At 50.8% G+C, this 22,923-nt stretch overlaps 1 protein-coding gene across 1 annotated transcript; it reads left to right on the top strand.

Annotated features, from left to right (window-relative positions):
* The first annotated feature begins 825 nt into the window (after positions 1-825).
* On the top strand, positions 826-1,740 carry LOC146606792 (cyclin-dependent kinase 3-like). The gene has a single exon (XM_085349377.1). It carries the CDS (start codon positions 826-828, stop codon positions 1,738-1,740), a length of 915 nt encoding a protein of 304 aa, XP_085205503.1.
* The last annotated feature ends 21,183 nt before the right edge of the window (positions 1,741-22,923 follow it).

Genomic DNA, 22,923 nt, shown 5'->3' with positions numbered 1-22,923 from the left:
CAGAGCGGTGACAAGGTATACGTTTGCCGCAACAGGCTACACTTCCACGGATCTATCGTGTCTGGTGGCCGACCTGGAGACATCCAACTACGTGTCGTGCATAGTATTATTGCAGGAAGATAGTACCGTGTGTGGGTTCATACATGCGAAAGATGCCAAGTGCTCGCGGCTCATTAGGAAATCATTAAGCGGCAACCTGATTATCGACCCAGTCGACGCGGGCACAACTGACGGGGACGCCATTGACTTCTACAAGTCTATAGTGTCCAACGGAAACGCTGCCGTTCTATGTGCGAAAGACCAAAGAACGGACGACGTGAACAACGTAATCGCTCCGACACACAGCTCCACTTCGACGGGGGAGTCTAAGTTGCTGGTTCGAAGATATCAGGTGGAAAACAAACCCGGGTGTTCTGATGTCATTGTTATACGCGATCCGCCAGCAGGCACGCCGATACTCGAGCAACCAGAGTCGCAGTTGCTCGCTGTGATTTCCGAGACTCAGAAAGCCGAACCTGTATCGGCGAGCACTCTAGCTCGCCGCGCAACGGCTACAAGAAGAGCTAAACGATCAGCGGTCCGCCGCAGTTCCAATTCCAACAGTCGTCGATGGAACAGTGTGTTTTGTAGAGAAATTAACTGGTTGGCACGCCGTAAGCGTGCCACCGAATTACAGCCCATTACCTCGGCCGACATCGACACGTGCGAAACCACCAAGGCTCTGTTAAACATCAACACCTGCGAAGTGCTTCTGCGGTTGTACCACCGCCATCGCTCTTTTGTCACTGTAGCGGATTAACATTACATGCGTCTCGCGTGACCGCCATGGACAAGTACGAGATTGTTGCACAGGTAGGCGAAGGGGCATATGGTGTCGTGTACCACGTTAAGTGTCGCGTTACCGATCAACGCTATGCGTTGAAGTGCCACCGCAATTACGAAAACGGCACTATGACGGACTCCACCGTCCGGGAACTGTCTTGTCTATCGGCTTTGAGAGGCCATCCTAATATAGTGGAGACGCTGGACTGTTTTCTTCACGATGGCGAGATAGCAACGCTCATGCCCTACCTCCCTTTAACGCTGTTTGAGGTGATCTACCAGGGTCGCTATCACTCGGGCCTGTTGCCGATTACGTTTATCGGCCGTTTCTCTCTGGAGATCGCCGACGCTCTGGCTTACATGCACGGGCTTAACATGATACACAGAGATCTGACACCCGCTAATGTGTTGCTCACAGCGGACACGCTAACCGCGAAGGTGGCAGATATGGGCCTTTCTAGGTATGCTGCGAAGTCCATGAGTTCTGGGTTGGTAACGGAGTCCTACAGAGCCCCGGAATTATTTGACACAAAGAAGGAGGGTATCGCGCAGTACACCTGCGCTATCGACATGTGGAGCCTGGGCGTGCTGATAGTAGATGCCATGGAGGCGACGATGACCTTTCACAGTAAAAACTTTCCAACGTATAAAATCATCAATGAAACTCTCGGTCGCGACGACCACGATGACGAAAGCATCTGGAATCCCATGTGTGTAATGCCCACCCTGATGCGGTGTACAGAGGTGAAGAGAATCGCGTTGGCATTGCTTCAGTACGACCCGAAGCGCAGACTCACTGCGCGGACGTTACTGGATGACAGTAGATGGAAACGGATCGCCGCCGCGATCACCGATGTTGATATTGACCGTGTGAAACGTTACGCTGGCATTCAGCGCACAGCCTGTAAATCACACTAGTGTGCATTTATGTTGCGATGTGAGGACGCTCATATGTATGTGTATGTGTATGTTTGTGCATTCATACAATAAAGCATCTCACTCCCTTTGTCATTGTGCTGTCATGTTTGTTTTATTTGCGTGGAAGACAAGATTGTTATGCATACAACCAGAGTCCATATAATACCACATGTTGACACTGAGCAGACCCCAACAGCGTCGTTGTTCATATGTAGAGACGCGCAAACAGTGGCAGGAGCAACACTTTTGCGTCGAGTCCTCCGTTGCGGCTGGCGTCGGAACGGCAAACGTTGACTTTGTTGATCGTGGCTTCTATCCTGTCAACTGTGAACATATTACCATGGTAATTAACACGTAGTTTATATATTACACAAACATACACACGTGTGGCATTCAGCGGGCTTACGTTTGGCTAAAATGGCATACAGCTGCACCTTGGTGGTGTCCACGGGCTGCAGGGGGACCAATTTGGGTATGGCAATGCGGCAGTCGTCTGTGCACACTAAGGATGAAAAGAGTGCATTGTTATTTTTTTTTTACTCGACACCCCATCCAACAACCGTGTCGATATCGTGATATCGGAGAGGGGGGGGGGGGGGGGGGGAAGATATGTGCTTACTACGTACAGCGAGTGGTAGTCTGCGGTGTCATGTGCTCGGGTTCCTCTGCCGTGCTCCCAGTGGCAGGATCATCGATTGGATCAGCGTCGTCCGGATTACAGTCGAGAGACCGACTGACTTGTGAACAGGACTGATCCGCTTCAGCACTTTGCCGTGTGTAAATGAAATACTTGTAGTTTACATTGCCGCGCCCCACAAACGTCGTACCGTTTGGGGTTATAAAACAGCCACCGGTCAGCCTTTGTGTTGGGCTCATAGTGTGGTTCCATATCTCTATTACACGCCAGATGTCGGGAGTCTCAACGTGAAACTTGTAAATTGCGCCGACTCCATCTAGCGGAGCGATAACTGCTGTGCTGTCTGTTACGCTACACGGCGTCCTTCCCGTTCCACAGCGCGCCTTTGACGTGTAATAATATATACCTCGATCGATTGGGTTTGCGATGACAGTGAATCTTGCCCCGCCTAACACATATTGCCCTTCGTCATTGCAAGTAAGAAATCGAATGGTGACCTGGTACCCCAATCTAGTGTGTGTCACTTCATACAGATGGTGGCTAGCTGGCCTGACGACCTGACCGTTTTTTCGAAAGACAGAAGTAGGACTTTCCAAATAGCCAGGTAATGAGAGCGAATAAGACAGTTTCCCAAATACAGCTACTTGTTCTTGGCCAGCGTAGCCAATCGCACTTTGGTTGCAACACTCCAGCCAAAGTGCTAGCAGGCTGACTAGCACTCGAACGCAAGCTTTTGACTGCCACATGTTTTCCAGCAAACCCACTTGCAATCGACGAACACACCGGTAGTCTTGGGGCTTTATACTCTTGTGAAAGGGTTCGGTGAGTGTGAGTCGGACCGACTGAGAACGAGCAACCGCCGACCTAGAATGCTGACAGAGACAGAGTTTTTGTTCGGTACACACCGTTCTGTTTTTTTTTTTTCCCACTGAACATGGTGTATAGTATATGCATTTTGTGTATGCTGCGTACTTTATACATCAAGTGGTACATATGTTGGTCGGTACACTGATGCTTGTGTGTGTTTTTGTGTACCATGTTTTTACAGACGGCCGTAAGACTGGCCGACCTAGACGTCGGGGGCGGCCGACCTAGACGTAGGGGGCGGCCGACCTACACGTCGGGAGCGGCCGACCTAGACGTCGGGAGCGACCGACCTAGACGTAGGGGGCGGCCGACCTAGACGTCGGGAGCGGCCGACCTAGACGTCGGGAGCGGCCGACCTACACGTCGGGAGCGGCCGACCTAGACGCCGGAAGACTGGCCGACCTAGACGCCGGAAGACTGGCCGACCTAGACGCCGGAAGACTGGCCGACCTAGGAATATGCTGGCTGCACGTATGGAACACGAGGACGACTTACGGTGCACTTGCTCCGAGACCCAGCTCGCAACTATGGAGAAGAATGACACCCGGTCGGTTTGGGTTTCACCTACACAATGTGCTCACGGTGACCATGTGTCGCTTTGCGACGGCATTGCGATCAGCCGCAAATACCCCGATGAGAAGCATCCTTCTAATCGGTGGAAGAGAATATGCGGTAGCGTAGCAGCTTTGCTGAGAACCACCCCGGTGCGTTTCGAACACGGAGCCGGCTGCCTGTCTAGCTTGATCACCGAGGCCAAGGGGATCAGATTCCCCACCATACCTGAGATACTGTCGGTGGAAAGCCGTTCCGGCGTAACGGATTACTACATAGCACACAAGCTATTTGCCGCAAAGGTGGTGCATCTCACAGATGCGAAACCTTCTAACGATTTGGTCGAAGCACTGTCTTGTCGCGATGCGGTTCTTCGCTACAAGGGTGCATCGGGTCTCATGTTCACGTACCCTAGCATCATGTCGGATGAGTACGAAGGTCTGATCGCCAGGTTTCGCGGAGACTATATAATTTACACGGGCGACTTGCATTTCACCGGACACGCGACTCCAACTGAGCTGCTGAAACAAATCACCTGGTGTTTCACCGAGCTCATACGTGTCAGCTTCGCAGGCTGGCGTGGGACATCGCACCCAGGGCATCTGGTGCTTTACACGAGAAGGAAACTACACTAAGTCCCTCCGTTAAGAGTTGTGTGCCTCTGTTGCTGGCGGAACGCAGAATGTCACATGTTTCTCTGTGCTATAATACGTTGTTACGTGTAACCTCTCGAATAAAGCCGTTGAGATGTGTGTACAATGTGGACCGTGTCATTGTTTCAGGCCTTATTTTCATTTTGACTTTGATACATTGAGTCGTGATGATATGGTTATACTTTTGCAGGTGGACAAATGTAGACAAGCACCCAAGTACTCGTGCTTAACCTAACATCTAGCTGTCACATAATGTACGAGTCACACGTCAGTTACCAGACGCGTGTGGTTTGAACAGCACACGAATAAATAAAGATGGGACATTCCACACGTTGTTCCACGGTGGTCGTTTATTATCAAATGTGATACAAAAACACAAAGCATGCATCCACCACGGTGGTCGTTTATTATCAAATGTGATACAAAAACACAAAGCATGCAAATTTCATCGTTCGCAGGTCAGTGTCAGCACAGAATCATCGACACACATAATCACTTGCGAGACACACTAGACGGGTTCCGTTTGGCATTTATTTGGAGGACAGTTTGCGGTCTTCTTCGGAATGGCTTTCGTGTCTCCCCAACTTGGGGGAGCCCTGCGGTGTGATCTCACCGCGGCACTTTTTCCTCAGTCGCGATACGCCGCCAACCACTCGTACTCGTCGCTGCCAGTCCACTCGGGCCTTGATACCCCACGTTCTCCGGCAGACCGTCTCGGTGGCGGATAAGGATAGCCTTCCTCTAGTTCACGAGTACCTGTCGGGGGCTTTAACTCTCTGCGAACAACGGGACGATCCCCGTGCGTCTCGCGCGCGACCCGGTTCACGCCGGGTTTAGTGTTCCTGTTGACAGGAGGCGGTGGCGGCAACACCAAAGGTCATCCGCCGTCGTAGGAAGCAGCCTCGCGGTCTGACGTTACTCGTAAGTCTCCCATCATATCGCAGATTCCTTGAGGATACGAGGCCTCTCGGTCGGCCGTTTCCAAGCCTCTGATCATGTCGTAGTGATCTTTATCTACCGCGCGCTCGGTCGCCTGCTTTCTGCAATACAGCGTGAGCGACTCCATGTTCGGAAACACAAAGCGATCGGGGGGTTCGATGCCAGAAGACAAGACATACTCCACGCATTTTCCGTCTGGATCTCGAAACACAATCCGAGCGGTGGACCCACTGCCAGAAGACAAGACGTACTCCGTGCACGTCTCGTCTGGGCCGACTGTGTATTTCCAGATGCACCCCTTGCCTTTAGTGAACAACTCGAACGTGGCTAGGTCGCCGTCGGGGCCGTGCGTCAGGGCAACATACCCCGGTCCCGGCTTAGACATCGCAGAAAAGCATTGGGTTCTGCTTGGGAAGTAGGGAGTCGCACCGGCAACGACGGCACTTCGCCAAGTGGCAAAGACGCACCTGTCACGTTCTCGCATCTCAATCCTCAAGGCTCCTTTTCGGTTAAGCTGCTCCGCCATGGTGTGAAGCTAGATATATATATATATATATATATATATATATATATATATATGTCCACCGTGGATACACTGAGTTTGTAGGATGTGCACGACTAGTTGTCCGATGAGTGTTAGTACTGTTTCATCGGTACGTGCGGTCTAGCCTACATGGCGGACATTAACATCGTGACTCTGATGCACATTCTTGTGAACCAGTTGTGTTTTACACGCAAGGTGAACAGCGTTTCGTTGCGATCGTGTTCCACCAACCATCGAGCCCCAAGCGACTCCACTCGATCCCGTAGGTCAACGGCGTTGTTCTGGTCCGTTATAAAGTCAAAGTATTTCTCATAGATCGGACTGAGGTACACCAACAGCTGATCCCCGTCGCGAATCTCAATGCCGCACACGTCCCTTTCCTCACACACGTGTAGCTCGCAGCCAGCGAGTTCGTCCGGTTCACCCTGCACGGGCAGCGGGTAGTTGACATACAGATTATAGAACCTCCCGTTGCTAGACACGCTAGCGCGTTCGCATATGCGGATGAGGTTAGAATAGGCCGACGCGGACTCCCTCATCGTTTGACCACACAGCTCCGGATTGCTGGTCCACAGCGATAGTGCCACGCTGCGGTTTCTAGCTCTGATCGACCGGAATTTCATGTCCTCCGAACTACTTGTCACGTACACCAAATTGCCTTCGCTGGTTAACCAAAAGGCCCTGAGCGCCTCGTGTCGCCGATCGCACCGGCGTTCGAGATCCACGTCGTTGGGCAGCTCGCTCGTCATCATAAGTCTGTTTCGTTCGACCAAATCTCTATCGGTTAATGCATCCCCTCCGTTGGTGAAAATGTAGCCGTTGTCGGTAGGTGTACCCGAAAACAACCAGCAGTATCTGAAGTATATTTTATTTGGAAGGACAAACTGCATCAGAGAGGCCTTGGTGGGACACCTCAGTTCTTTTTCCGTGTGACACAACGCAGGACTATTTGCGAGAAGTCGAGCGGGACAGAGTTCCGCGCCGTCGCCGTGGACGAAATAATTGTCGCTTCCGTCCGCTCGACACTCTCCGGCTGTGGCGATGTTGCACCGCGGTGCGCTGTCCCCGTGCGCGGAGGATACCCAGTGGCTGTTGACAGAGTTCACCAGGGATCCCATCGTTACATCTCAAGTGGCTCCGATCGGGGTGTCGGTGGACTGTATCCGAATCAGACTGTCCAAGATGACGAGAGACAGCGAGAAGGACAGGGAACACACTGAAACGATGGCCGAGTACACGCAGTTGCTCACGAACCGCACAGCGCAAGCCCTTTTGATACAGCGGCTCGGCTTAGAAGGAGCTCGGGCGAGGATGCGGACTTTGCAAACGACCGACGCCCTTAGTAAGCAGGACTCGCATTCTGTCATGTGCAGATTCGGCCGCATGATCGACCGGGTGTTTGAATATTTCCGAGTCAAAGACATGAGATTGGAACCCTTTCAAATTGAACTCCTGCGAGGTGTGGTGTTAGGTGTTACGCTCACCCAACTGGGTGACAATCTCTACAAGTACAAACACGCATTACTGTCCAAACTCGGACTGGCTCCCCTGGGATCCGAGGCGTACGACCACGCGAAACCCACGCAAAGTCACTGGTATCACATAGAGAAGGACTTTCGGCGTTACGCAAATCCGTACACGCTTTGCCTAGCGCCGAGGCAGTGCGGCAAGAGTCTGATGATGAGACTGCTCCTAGCGTCTGTGTTGTTGCACTTGGACATCAACGTTATGGTCCAGGCTCAAAATAACCACATGTGCACTACGTTGAGATTGGGTGTAGAATCTGCCATGGAAGAACTGCAGAGGTTGCCGTCGTTCAAGGAGGAAGAGAAACCAGTCGGCGTGTACGGCAGTCCCGAGAATAGGATCTACAGATTTCGCGATGGATACAAGGGCTCGGCTTTTATCCACTTCCTCGCTTCTAGTAACGACGTACGTATCGCCGTGTTGGTTTCGACGTCTTGTCAACTTGACCTCGTTTTCTGTTTCTTAAAGCTTTTTTTCTTGTTCTTCTTCTTCTAATTCTTCTTCTTCACACACCCACACGTGCATATATGTATAAAAAACCGGGTAAGTGGCGTACACACGGTAAGTGCTATATGTTGCTACAGTTTCTGCACAAACATAACCTTCCAGCGCACCGATGGACATGGACGCCGAGCCCGCTGTTGCGAACCAGACGACACCTAGTCTACAGGAACACTGCTTCTTGACAAGAGGAGCGGAGGCCGATGTGTGGCACCTGTGGAATTCGTCTCGTTCGGCCTTAGCCTTACGCAAAGACGACATCGCCCGCGTCCACGCGGTGAGGTCGGACATGGAACGTACCACGTTCTGTCAACTACGTATCGTGCGAGACGTGGCGGTGCCCGGGTTGAAGGATCGTCGGTGTGTGGCAGGCCATGACATAGAGCTCCAAGAACCTCTCGCCGATGTCTCGCTTGCTGCCGCTGACAGCGAGCTGGTACGAATGTGTATGTCGAAGGGAATAAAATGTGCTGCGTTCCTGGAGCATTACGTTAAACGCGCTGACACCGAGGAACTTGACCTGGGCGAACGCATGCATTCGCTGTTTGTTTGCGCGACACGAGAAATGCTGACCAGGAAGTACGATATTATGCACCATTACCCACTTTTCAACCGGATGATGAGCATCTACTATGTGGAGAAGGACACCACAGCCCCCCCTTCGCTGCAAGATGTAATCGACCACGGAGGGCTGTTGGACAAGAGTGTTGGTGAACACGAGTCCTTACACGGACTTTCGGTCACGGGCCTGGACCACCTAGCCTTCAAACGTTGGAATTACCCTTACGTGAAGGACAACTCGCTAGACGTGACCTGTGGCGAAGACGAACCAGCTGAACCGGCTCAGGTTATTACACCGGAGCTAAAGTTCGAACTGCAGTCCGATCCCAAGTCCGAGTCGCTTACGTCCGACCGCACCTTTGTGAACAGAGATTCGGTGGCGGAACGGGAAGTCAAACCGACCGATGGGGTACACCAACGCCCCACAACCCCCGGTTCACCGTTTCTAACGACGCACGCGCCCTCTCACACCGCGCCTTCGCAGCAGCGGGTGGAACACGACGGCACGATACACTGGTTCAATAACCACCCGGGGACTTTGACGGACAGACCCGCGGCGTTCCCTTGCAGGTTCGCCGTGCACGTGGGACAAGGTGTCACGTTCAACGATCTGATCCAGTACTGCGTGACGCGAGAACCTCAGGCTCAGATTGGATCGCTGCCGTCGCGTAGAGAATGGGGCTCTGTGAACCCAGTGCTGCTTATGGAGGACAATGTCGATCCTGCTACCGGGAAGACTGCGCATTCTTACGTCGTAACATCCAGAGGACACCTCAGCGAGCTGACGACTCGGCCTTGTTACAATGAGGTCTTTCTGCCCGGAAGACCAGTGACTCGGTTGAATCTCGATGTGGACATGAAGTGCTGCGCGTCGTGTCACGCACGGTACACGGTGAAGGCCAACTGCGCGACGAGACGCAAGGTTAGCCGAGCGATGGCGAGTAGTTTGTTGTTGGTGGTAGCCGAGTCGTTACTGTCCATGGTGAACACAACGCCAACGGCGCAAAGGGCCCAACGGCCCAATAGCCCCCCTGATGGCGTAAGCCTGAAGGAGCTCACGAGAGCAATCGGTAAAGTGGCCGTGTACATCAGATCGTCGTCCGTGCAATCTAAGTTGAGCCTTAGGATGCTGTGGTATCTGCCCGTGGAACTGTGCAGTGTCCGTGGCATAGAGGCGTACAGGCCGTTATTGCAAGAAATGGAGAAGGTTTCTCTGCGCTACCTGTTGCTTTCGTACCCAGAGGAGACACGGGCCTGCAGCCTGTGCGATCTGAGCAAGGCGATATCGCAGAGCGCCTCAAAGAACGACGTTCGCTGTTTGCGACTGAGCGCAGACGCGCCTCGCAAAACGACAAGGCGTTCGGCCATCGACAAGGCTCCGTATGCCTTCAGAAAATCAGTGCGATTGCCCAACTGTTACAAACAGGGCACCGGATTCGAATACGTAGAAACGTTCAACGATCAGATCAATCTCCCCGGGTCCGGGTTCGACCATCATCTTTCTCTTTCTGTGGGACTTTCCTCCAATCCCATCGCCGACGACGTCACGTTTCTGGGTGACCGATTCGCGGACTTACTGAAAGAACGCCAGGGGTTGCCTGCAATCCAATTCGACGCCGAAGAAGACAGCCCCGACGGCGAACGGGTGGAGAATGAGGCTAAACGACTTATGGATTTGTGGGGGGTGCCTGTGACTGTTAGGCAAACTGGAACGGGGTTGTTCTGCGTGCAAGCCACGGAGAAGTCGACGACGTACCCGTGCCCCAAACATAACAGAGTGCACTCTACCTCTAAACTCAGCGCTCTCGTGTTTGCTACACAAACCAAACACAAATGTTTTGTCACTTAACAGTAATAATGTGTTTGGTGTTTGTTATGTACAACAAATAAAGAATCCACTGTGGAAACACTCGTGTTTGCTGTTATTGAGTACGTGTCTGAAAGCAATAATAAGTAAGAGAGACACACCGTGATATTACTACAAAATATACAGTTTATTCAATTCAGGAAACACAACAAAGGTACACGCATACATTGATCACAAAGTACATCATTGACATTAGAAAATATGCTCTCAGCACAGATCATAAAACAAAATAAGTAACACGGTAAGTGACAGGGCCGATGCTATCGTCGTAACCGCACACTCAAGCAGTACGAGGAAGATGTGGCATTAAAGCCCTAATGAGTCTAACGTCGGTGTAACATGAGCAAATGGGACGATGACGATATACAACAAAGCCGACAACAGGCAGAAGTAGTAGGCCGACGACGACAGCTACGATCGCGTAGATCCTGGCTCCATCTGCTGATGTAGAAAAAGCAACAAGGTCACCGCAAACACATACACACACACACACAAAGCGACCAACTGTGAATTGTACACAGAAAGGTCTGAGTGTTGTTCTTTTCTGAGTGTTCTCACCGTTTGTTGGAGTAGTGTCTCGATGATCTGCAGTTGTTAGAGTTTGCAGCGGTGCCTCTGTTGTCGAGTTTCTGACAAACGTCAGCGGTGCCTCTGTTGTCGAGTTTCTGACAAACGTCAAATCTAAACGACAAAAAAAAACAAAGAGTCAACGCTCGTCATCACACTGTAGCCTGTGTGAGTGAGCTTGGCACCACACAACACCTTCTTCACCACCAACAACAACAACAAAAAAAAAAAAAACATTTGCTCTCACCGACTAAAAGTTCGACGATCGCAAATTTCACCCGACTCTGTAGCTTTGGTACAAAACAGCGGTATCTGCCTGCGTCTCCCTCGGACACATTCGTGATCTGGAGGGAAATGTTCCCGTGTTTCATGGCGTCCGCGAACAACTGCGTCCTCTTGAGGTACGACGCGATCTTCATGTCGGGAACATCGTTCTTGTCTCTGTATAGGTGAACGTACCCCACTCGGCTGAGCCGGTCGGACGGGTCAGGTTTGAGGTCGGGTCTGGACCACTCCACCGTCAAACCCCGGACGTCGAACGTGGGCTCCAGGTGACACGGCAGCACCACGGTGTCACCCAGAGCGGCTACGGTGGGAAGATTCGAACCAACCACCAGAATCTCACCTGGACAGAGACAGAAAAGCATACACCGTAAACTAACAGCTACACAACTCCCCTGTGTTTAAGTCTTCGCAAGGTTACGTTTAGCGACATTGTAGACATAACCGGGGTCCTGATATTATAACACACGCTTTGTGTTGTCGTGAATGAATAAAAAAATGCCGTTGATCAACCAGCATTCGCTTGTTGTCGCTGCTTCACAATAAAGAAGAAGACCACACGCTCAATGAGTACAGGTTTCTTTTTTATTTGGTTCACATGTGGAAAACACAATATCAAGATGTACTACAGCATTCAGACGGAGTGCACAGAACACCGCGGACACACAACATTAGATCAGGCCCCTCACGATACACATAAACGACCATTACATGAACGAAACGGCCGTTAGAACTTGTGCATCTTGCCACGCCTGATGTTCTGTGGCGGTCCGGTGAATCGAGCCGGCGGCTGGGGCGTTTCGCATTCAGTGAAATGGTAGACCCTCTCGGCACAACGCGCCAGAGGTCCGATGGGTAACTCCATCCACGCCGGATCGTCGGAGTTCAACATGGGACTTCTGTATTTTACGTCGATAAGCAGTCCCTTTGTCCCACGCACGTTGCCTGTGGTGCAAATGTACTTCTGTCCTTTACGCCCACATCTATTCAAATCACGGAGATAGAACGCAGTGAGATTGCCGCCGAGTTTCCGCAGCTGGGTTTCGTCTGTCACAATGACATTCATGATAGCGCAGGCACTTGTTAGGGTGATCATGGGACACAGTCTGGGTTCGTGCTCTGCAGACTTCAACAACGCAGCGTAATGTAACCTGTGTACCTCGCCAGCCACGGTAACGTCGGAAGACTCTATGTCGTTTCTACTGTAACTCACAATGGCGCGCGCCGTGTGTTTCACCGGGGCGTCGGGCGGCGGCGGTCTGTCGATTACATCGACGTGGGACACTGCGGCACTCTCTGTGTCGTCGCGGCTAGCGTTGTAGCGCGCGATGATATCGCGAAGGCCCTTGCTGACCTCTGCTGTGTCATTGGCAATTGCAACCAAGCTGTTTTCCGTTGCCGCGATGATGTCGCGAAGTTCCCTGCTGACTTCTGCTGTGTCATTGGCAATTGCAACCAAGCTGTTTTCCGTTGCCGCGATGATGTCGCGAAGTTCCCTGCTGACTTCTGCTGTGTCATTGGCAATTGCAACCAAGTTGGTCTTCGTTCGATTAATTTGCTCTTCCACTTTGGCAACTAGGGTTAAAGTGTGCAAATCTAGACCTAATGTGGATGTTATCGCAGCCAAGCCCGGGGAACATTTCTTCCTATCCGTGCGTTTTGACGGCGCGTCGGCCTCGGCGATGTAGTCGTAGTCATCGGTCTCCGACGGGTGTTGTAGGCTTACGTTGTACCAGGACGCGTGCATGTCCACAATCAGTCTATTGCCCGCAGTCCAAGCGCACCAGGATACGTTGACGTCCCTGTACTTTTCCGCTTCTGAGACGTCTATCTTCAAATCCAACGAAAACATTACATCTTTAGAATTTAGGGTAACGTACAACACGTCGTCGTACCAAGACGATGCAATCACGCCAGACCCGGAGTACTCCCCGGACATCTGTACGGCTTTCGCTAACCCTAAGCCCGCCAGGCTTAGTAGAGTTGGCTCTGCTGCGAAAGGTGTCGCCGTGACGTTTCTGCTGAACGGTGGGGGTTTCTGTGGAAGCACGGTGTTTTCGGGATCGACAATCGTGTAGCCTAAGAGCCACGTTCCGTTCTCCGCTCCTACGGGGAGAGGGCCTTTGCACGTGGTGGTTAAATCTCCTCTGTTGAATACGCAGGGAAATGTACCCGACCAATGCTGAGTGGTGTACTCCGAGCAGTTGTCCGATTTCATGGAGATCTGAGTCTCGTCCACGGCGTAATCACCTACGATATGGGCTGTCATCCTCCAGTCGCATCTCGGAGGACTAGGCCCCAAACGCCACCTAACGATCGACTTGTGTGGATCGTACACTGTCACCTGTCGCATGGTAGGGTGTGAGTTCAGACCTTCGAGCATGGCGGCGTGCAGGGATCCTCGGTCGACGATCCCGCCACATGCTCCGGCGATGGCAAGCGCAAGAAGCGCTACGGTAAAGTGTAAGCGTGCCATCTGTGTTCGAGTGGTCCTAATCAAAACCTTGTGCTCTTATCCCCTAGGTAGCCTGTGAATTGACCCTGAAGTGTTTTCGCCTCGGTTGGGAAGGGTTTATCTATACCGCAGCTGGGGGGGGGGGGAGACAGCCTGTGGCGGCTAGGTTTGTGCTGTAGGTCGGCGGCTCCAAACCCGCAGGTCGGCGGATCCAAACCCGTAGGTCGGCGGCTCCAAACCCACAGGTCGGCGGCTCCAAACCCGCAGGTCGGCGGCTCCAAACCCGCAGGTCGGCGGCTCCAAACCCGTAGGTCGGCGGTTCCAAACCTGCGGGTTGGCCAACCTAACGATTACACAGAAGAGCTGTGTGTAGTGTTACAATAAATCTAATCGTGTGTAGTGTTACAATAAATCACGCTGTGTAATTGTGGTGTCTTTCAACAAATGAATAAAAATAAAGACAACTTTCACTTACAACTCACCATGCCTCAAAGGTTCTTTATTTGTTTGTTTTTTTTTGTTTTTTTTTTACATGCACAATACACAGCTCAACATGAAATAAAAAAAAAAGACAACGATACACAGACGTACGAGACAAAGGGTTGCATCTATTGCATCTATCGTCCATTCACAGTATCCCACTTTGGCTCCGCTTTCGCCTTGTGTACGCCGTCCCTAGTGCGTGAGGGCGAAGAGTCGACGTGTCGGAAAATAACCTCGACCAAATCCGCAGGATAAGCGTGGAGCTGATCGCAAGTATGGTACCGTTTTCCCGGTGCACCAGGCGACGCTTTAGTATGAGCCCTCGGGCCTCTCTGGGCCACTTCTACATGTCTTCCTCCCACCATGCTAGCACACCTCCCGTTGCACATCAAGCCCGCGAAGGGGTTGTTGGTCATCAGTCTCGTTCGCTTCCTGTACTTGGCCTTGTACTGACAATAATCAAGCCGCATCACATGTTTGTCTCCACGAGACACCTTCGCAACATTAGCTGTCAGCTTCCACTGACTGACTTTCCTGTTCTTGCGGAGCATTGCAGCGGTCACGCTCTTTGGGTGTTTGCCCACGTCATGGTACAGCCTGTGAGAGACCCATCGTTTCCACACCATGCTCGAGTCAGGGTTCTCCACAAAGTACTGTAGCGAGCGGTTTCTTTTGTGGAAATAGTCGATTATCTCCGTGGTTTTAGCTACCAGCGAATCGGCCAACGTCAGATTCCGCGGCGTCTTAGCCGTACTTCTGGCCATGCTGTATTGCTCGCACGGCGGACCTGCGAATATCACATCGGGAGGTGGTCCGGACCAGTCCTTGGACGGATCCCAGTCCAAGATATCCACAACGATGTCAGCGCCGTGTCGACCGTCGACGTCTAGCCTCCGCACCAGCCACCCGTTATCCACGAACGGTTTACATATACTACCAGTGCCATCGAACAGACTCAACAGTGTCCGACGAGGGGAAACGCTAGGCATTGTGGAGTAGACATTGTCTTTTTTACTAATCCGTTTACGTTAACCAAACGATTTGTCGTGGTGCGTGAGTGAAAGTGCACGGCGATGGCTCTGTTCTCGCTCGCGTTCGTCGTCCGCTTGACCATGTTGGCCGTACTGTCGACGGCCCACGAGAGAGCTGCGTATGTAGTACCCGCTGCGTCTAATTTGAGCACCTGTACGCATAACGCCGTCGGCTGTCCAAACCCGACGCATGTCATACTCCACTGCGACAACACCAGGAGGCCGATCTGCAGATATCGGTGTCCGCTGGGGCGACCTCTTCTGCTTGAGGGATGTGGGGACGCGTGCCCTAACGGTTATCACGTTAGGGCGGCCGACCGCCAAGATACCCTCATCCAAACATGCGCCCTGCACAAAACGTGTCCTTCGAACCAGCAAGTCATCCTTCCCGGTTCCCTCTGGCACGATACGATATGCGGCCAGCCGGACGATTACACACCTATGCGCACGTTAGTCGAACCCCCCGCGTCGACGGCATTAGTCGACACCTTGAACGAGCTGACTAAACTCTGGATGGCGGGTCTGACCGAGGAAGAGTTTATGAAACTACGCAAGTACTTTTCACCGTCTACGATATCCGACAAGATCGTCGCGGACCGTTTGTTTGCCGATGGGTCGAGGGTCGCCGAACATCTGTACTCTGCCCTAAACGCATTGTCTTTGCTCGACGCGGCAGCTAGAATGCACAAAGACATATTGAAACCGTTTATATCACCCGGACTGGATCCTACCGGAGTTAAAATTGAATCGACACACGAAGACCCTTTAGCGGTGGACGTTTCCGGCGACACGCTAATCGTACAGGCCCGCGCAACCGTACCGCTGGGCGGTGAGCGCATTTTCAGATCCGCGGACGTCATGTGGTACGGAGTGCAACGTGTCTCGCCTATGAAAACGACAGCCCCTCTATTGGTGTCCGCGACCGACTCGACCGTAAACCGCGTGGATCGCAGATGTGATATCGCCAAGGGTGCCGAGTGGAATAAGGACTACGCGCGGGGCTTCTTTGTCTACGCGTTTGACATTTCGTTGATCGTCAAGTCTCCGTCTCTCCACGTATTTAGACACTTGGAAGTGGAGTTGTGGTACGACCGGGTTGGCCCTGACGGCAACGTTACAGAAAGTGTAATCACACGAGGAATACATCTGAAATATGTTTGGAAACACAAACGGCACGCCGATTGCCATTGCGCGAACACGGCGTGCATGAGATATACATGAGAATAAGAATTATGAGTGCTACGTAGAAAGATATATACATGAGTGCAGGTGGTGATCAGTGCCAAACATGAAATGATGAAGTGACACAGCGTAGGGTCATGTGTTAGTGGCGGGGACAATCATGTGGTTATTGTTCATGTGTCCAACAGCAGAGGGGAAGAAACTGTTCTTATGGCGAGAGGTTCTGGTGCGAATGGACCGGAGCCTCCTGCCTGAGGGGAGCAGTGTGTCCAGGGTGAGAAGGGTCAGCTGAGATCCGGGCTGCACGCCGCAGTGTCCTGGAGGTGTATAGGTCCTGCAGAGATGGGAGTCTGCAGCCAATCACCTTCTCAGCAGAGCGCACAACACGCTGCAGTCTCTGTTTGTCCCTGATAGTGGCTCCATATTATATGCATTACAACACTGAGTCCTTCCAGTGACGTGCATTTGATGTCATTATGCTTGGTGTTGATAGAAATACTGAAATCTCTCTAAGTGAAATATTATTGTGTCCCGGGTTATTATGCTTGAATAATTGCTCTGCGTCAGAACAACCAGCTGCTGCGAATGCAGCAGTAAAGAAAATATGTGTTTTTCCTTCAGTCCGATGGAGGATAAATCTTAGAAAGAGTAAAAAGCAGTTGAACGATAACTTGAAGAAAGAAAATCCAGATTCTACCAGTTTCAGGCTTTGATTTGATCAGGGGCAGTTGACAGCAGATCGACAGGGCCTGGCTTCAGACGCGGTCAGCGTGAAGCAGAGGCTCGTGTTGGAGGGGCGGGCTGAGTCCGTTTGAAGTGTGTCTGTGTAAAAATAGCCGCTGCAGCCGTTTTGTGCGCCCTGGCCAGGCATACCAACCTTGGAACCAGGTGTACCTCCAGCCAGCTCGCAGGAGGGATCATGGGAAACAGTTTAGTTGCACATGGCACATCCAGGGCACAGCTACCTGCTGCACGTGCTTATCATCTCACCCACAGATGTGGGTGTGATGTGAACAGATGTTCACTGTGATATGTAAGACAGACATACAGTATCATAATATCGCAGCCTGTTTGCATTAACACTCTCCTCTCACTGTCATTGGTTTAGCTTGAGGTTTTCAAACTGATAAGAAATAAATATACTGCTGTGATATAAGACAGACATACAGTGAGTGAGTCAGCCAAATACATAAAATTAAACATGGCTGATGTTATTCCAGGTACACACGTACCACAGACTTTTTAGGCATGTGTGAAAAGAGGTGTGCTCACTTCAGTCAATCAATCATACTATGTGTATTCTTCCCTTCGCTTCCCTCCAAGACATCTACAGGAAGCGGTGCCTGAGGAAAGCGGGGAGGATCATCAAGGACTTCAGTTACCCCAGCCATAAACTGTTCAGACTGCTTCCATCAGGAAGGAGGTTCTGCAGCATCCGGTCCCGTACCAGCAGACTGAGAGACAGCTTCTTCCACCAGGCCATCAGACTGCTGAACACGTCATAGACACCTCAGCTTCACTACTGGAACTTCAACATTATGCACTCCACACTGTATATAAATGCCACTTGTTTTGCACATATTCAACTCTGTATATTCTATATATTTTATTATTATTATTATTATTATTTTTTTTTTTTATTATTTTTATTTATCTATTTTTTACTATTTAATTTGTAAAAATGTGTACACACACACACACAGGAAAATATTTAGTATACACATCCAGAAATGCATACACTATTATATATTGTACATACAGTGGGGCAAAAAAGTATTTAGTCAGCCACCGATTGTGCAAGTTCCCCCACTTAAAATCATGACAGAGGTCAGTAATTCGCACCAGAGGTACACTTCAACTGTGAGAGACAGAATGTGAAAAAAAAATCCATGAATCCACATGGTAGGATTTGTAAAGAATTTATTCGTAAATCAGGGTGGAAAATAAGTATTTGGTCAATAACAAGAATACAACTCAATACTTTGTAACATAACCTTTGTTGGCAATAACAGAGGTCAAACGTTTACTATAGGTCTTTACCAGGTTTGCACACACAGTAGCTGGTATTTTGGCCCATTCCTCCATGCAGATCTTCTCGAGAGCAAGCTCTTTGGTTTTGGTCTTGGCCATGGCGGAGTTTGGAGTCTGACTGTTTGAGGCTGTGGACAGGTGTCTTTTATACAGATGATGAGTTCAAACAGGTGCCATTCATACAGGTAACGAGTGGGGGACAGAAAAGCTTCTTACAGAAGACGTTACAGGTCTGTGAGAGCCAGAGATTTTCCTTGTTTGAGGTGACCAAATACTTATTTTCCACCCTAATTTACGAATAAATTCTTTACAAATCCTACCATGTGGATTCATGGATTTTTTTTTCACATTCTGTCTCTCACAGTTGAAGTGTACCTCTGGTGCGAATTACTGACCTCTGTCATGATTTTAAGTGGGGGAACTTGCACAATCGGTGGCTGACTAAATACTTTTTTGCCCCACTGTATATTTATTAGTTTCAGGTTGGCCATTCTTGTATTTTGCTCGTTTGTGTTGTTGTGTTTGCACATCTCTGTTGCTTGTGGGGTTCGCACACAAGAATTTCACTCGCATGTGCTGTGCCAGTGTGCCTGCACATGTGATGTGACAATAAAAGTGATTTGATTTGATTTGATTTGATTATTCTTTGACAGACAACAGAGCACCAATCAGGCTCTCCAGGGAATCCCAACAGTCAACAGGACCCAAATTCACCATCATACATCCCTCTTGCTGTAGGCTGTAGAATAGATCTTTAGCTTGGTCTCAAGAGCCGAACAAGAAATATTGTCATCAGTTATAGTCATGGTTGAATTGGGCTATAGCCTCTGTCCAGGTCCACCTAAAGCAACAGGTAAATCTCATCTCATTGTTATTCTTTCATCATTGCGCATGCTCACATAGTTTTCATCCTGGATTTTAACTGCTGATGAGTACTTAGTAACCATCAGTAACTCCCTTTCACACATAAAGAAAGGTGTCGGAATAACATACACGTTGAACCACAGACACATAAGGAACAATAGTCATTGCATCTTCAACACGACTAGTACCAGCTACAAGTTGTATTCAGTTGTATTATTTTTGTGTTATTTTCTCCCACAAATTTGCACATTTTTATTTTTGAAGAATTTGTGTTTTTGTAAGTTTTCTATTGCTAAAATCAGGTCAGTATCTGCAAATCTGAATTCAAGAATAAAGAATGACCAGAAACTCTGGTCAGGTATTCCAGATTGCACACAGGTACTATAAACCTGAAGAAGGCCAGGCTACTGGTATGCAGAAGGGAACTGTAAGGACCTGATGGGAAAGGAGCAGTGTTAGACAAACAGCAGTCTGGTATCCAGGTTACACTAAAGGAAAGGGGTCGACAGGGACTGAGAGGCCCTGTTGTTAGAGGATGACTTCAAGTAGATCCTTTTGTTGAAGAGGATTACCCTTATTTCATTCCTGACCGATAACTACACATTATATTCCCGCAAATCACACGCATGCAGTTCTGCATGAAAATGAGTAGTGAAACCAAAGCACGTGCAAGGTTTCTGTGTCACAAAGACGCACATTTCAATAACAGACAGCTGCATGCCAAGGTGCTTCGGTGAAAACAAACACTCTGTGCCTTTCTGTTGGCGGAATCAAATTTACCTTGGAGGGCAGCTGTTTAACTGGCGCCAACTTTACCACTTTTGTCACGAAAATCTTCAACATGGCTCAAAAAGAATACAAGTAGCAGCATTCTCCGCCTGCCTCTTTCTTGTATATGTGTCTGAAAGCCAGTGTTTGACTGTGTGAAGAGGCGAAAGGCCTACTGGTGGAAGAGGTGGACCTAGAGTGTGGAGTGTCTAGTATTCTCAGGGAATTTAAAGACGACTTCTTCAATTAGTTAGTATGTTTGGTATCAACAGTTTGGCCTCTGTATTTTTTATTTAAATGAGAGGAGACAGAGAGGTTAATGACAGCACTCTGACTTTGTTAAACAATAACTCAAGTCTGGAACCGAATAGTTTTCACTTAAATTCAATTCTGACAACATAGCACCAAATCACAACAGTTGCCTCAAGGTGCTTTATATGGTAAGGTAAAAGCCCTATAAAGACAAACCCTCAACAATCAAGCAAACACCTGTATGAGTGAATACCTGGCAACAGTGGGTATTGACAGTGGGAAGAAAGAAACCTTTTTAAACAGGAAGAAACCTCCACCAGCAAAAACCAGGCCGAGGGAGGGCAGCCATCTGCTTTTCCAAAATAAAGTGATGTAGAAAAGTTAGGAATAGGAAAGCGTAAAAAGGCTGAGGCTTTCAAATTGTACATAAGCTGTCTAATGTCCATACAGAGCATTTTGGCTTTAAATGAAAAAAGCTTAGTCGGTGGCTTAGCTTCAGCTCATCTTTATTGTCTAAACGTGAACAAGAAACAGAAAGTTTATTTGTTAGTAGTGGATAAACTTTATCATTTAACAACAGGTGTATGTTAAGTTTCACTGCTTTAACCTTGCGCATTTGTAGGTGAGTTATCTCAACTTTTTTCTCAAACAAGGCATTTCTCTCTCTCTCTCTCTCTCTCTCTCTCTCTCTCTCTCTCTCTCTCTCTCTCTCCGACCTACAATGCTATTCCCATGCGGCGTACCAGGCGGCCTCTGCTGGTCACGCGCCATAGAGCCTGCGCGAAAACGCAGGTATTTCAACTAGGAGGATCTCTGCCTGGAAGGAAAGGTGGGGCTCGCGGGGGTAATGCCATTAGGGCCGCCCACGACAGGGGGGTGCGTTTTTAAAACGCCCCCCTGTGGCTGTATATTTTTTTACAACGCGAGGAAAGCTTTGGCGTCGAGGCGCTTGTTTCCGCTTAACCCTTGTGCGCCCGCCTGTTCTCGGGGCGTGGGTCGTGGTGACCCCCCGAGGTGTGTGTGTGTGTGTGTGTGTGTGTGTGTGTGTGTGTGTGTGTGTGTGTGATGATGATGATGATGAGTGTGTGTGTGTGTGTGTGATGATGATGATGATGATCCTGATGATGGTGGTGGTGGCGATGGGGGTTCTTGGTAACCCCCTGGGGGGGGGGGATATGTGTGTTTTATGATGATTAGGGTGGGGGTCCTAGCGACCCCCTCGGGCATATGTGATGATGATGATGATGATGATGATGATGATGATAGGTTTGGGGTCACTAGGACCCCCCCGGGGGGGGCATATGTGATGATGATGATGATGATGATGATGATAGGTTTGGGGTCACTAGGACCCCCCCGGGGGGGGCATATGTGATGATGATGATGATGATGATGATGATGATAGGTTTGGGGTCACTAGGACCCCCCCGGGGGGCATATGTGATGATGATGATGATGATGATGATGATGATGATGATGATGATAGGTTTGGGGTCACTAGGACCCCCCGGGGGCATATATTGTGTGATGATGATGATGATGATGATGATGATGATGATAGGGTGGGGTGGGGTGGGGGGGGGGTCGCTAGGGGACCACCGTTGGGGCGCTTGTGTTATCACGGCGTCGGTGGCGTCCGGGGAGCGGCGTCGCGGGAAGAAGAAGAAGAAGAAGAAGCGGCGCAGTTGGGACAGTACGTGACGGCGCAGTTTGTACACACGTGCGCTCGGCACTCGCGGCACAGGATCTTGGTCTTGACGTCTTTGCTCCTGGGACACACGCGGCACCTGCGCCTCTTGACCGGAGAGGAGTCGCGTGGCGTAGCGTTGTTGTTAGAGGCTGCCTCAGCGGTAGCGCCTCGGGCCGCGACTCTGCCTCCTCCTCCTCCTCCTCCTCCTCCTCCTCCTCCTCCCGGTCCTCGCGCTAAAGCCGCCCTGGCTTCGAGCATGGGGCGCGCGAGCGCTTTGCCCAGTCGCTCGAGGAAGAGCCGTCGTCTGTTGAGCTTGCCCGGCATCCAGTCGGGGTGAATTTCCCTCCACAGCACGAACGCGTTGTAGGCCGCCACGTCGACCATGTTGTGGAAAAGGGCCACGGGCCACCTGCGGGTCTTTCTCCTGCAGCTGTACGTGCTCACGACCTTGTCCAGGTTGTCCACTCCTCCCTTGGTGCGGTTGTAATGCAGCACCAAGGGCGGTTTCGCGCCGCTTCTGTTGCTGCTGCCGCCGCTGCTGTTGCTGCTGCTGCTGTTGCTGATGCGGCGGCTAGGCCGGGGCTCGGGGCCGGAGCGATGGTGGTAATAACGAGGAGCTGTGGTGAGGAGCAGCACGTTCTTGTTCTTCTTGGCCACGTAGGAGAGGATGATCGTGTCGGGCCCTCCTCCTCCTCCTCCTCCTCCTCCTCCTTCTCGTCCTCCTCTTCCTCCCCCTCGTCCCGCGGAGCCGCCGAGTACCACGGATTCGACGGAGCCCACGGCCCTGCCCTTGACGCAGCGCAGCTCTCTGGGGATCTCGGGTCTGTTCGACCGCAGAGTGCCCAGCACGGTGTGGCCTCTCTCGCGATAGAGCCTATCGGCGAGCTCGCGCGAGGTGAAAAAGTTGTCGCACGTGACGTTGCGTCCCGG

The sequence above is a fragment of the Diplotaxodon limnothrissa genome, unplaced genomic scaffold (genome assembly GCF_057381915.1).
Source record: "Diplotaxodon limnothrissa isolate DT_005_m unplaced genomic scaffold, D_limnothrissa_male_GT1.1 unmapped_scaffold_7, whole genome shotgun sequence".
In the NCBI taxonomy this organism is placed as follows: domain Eukaryota; kingdom Metazoa; phylum Chordata; class Actinopteri; order Cichliformes; family Cichlidae; genus Diplotaxodon; species Diplotaxodon limnothrissa.
This window is presented reverse-complemented; position numbering and strand designations above follow the sequence as displayed.

Bases quoted from the DNA above. Each gene is read 5' to 3' on its own strand.
- LOC146606792 (XM_085349377.1), top strand. From the start codon at position 826: ATGGACAAGTACGAGATTGTTGCACAGGTAGGCGAAGGGGCATATGGT.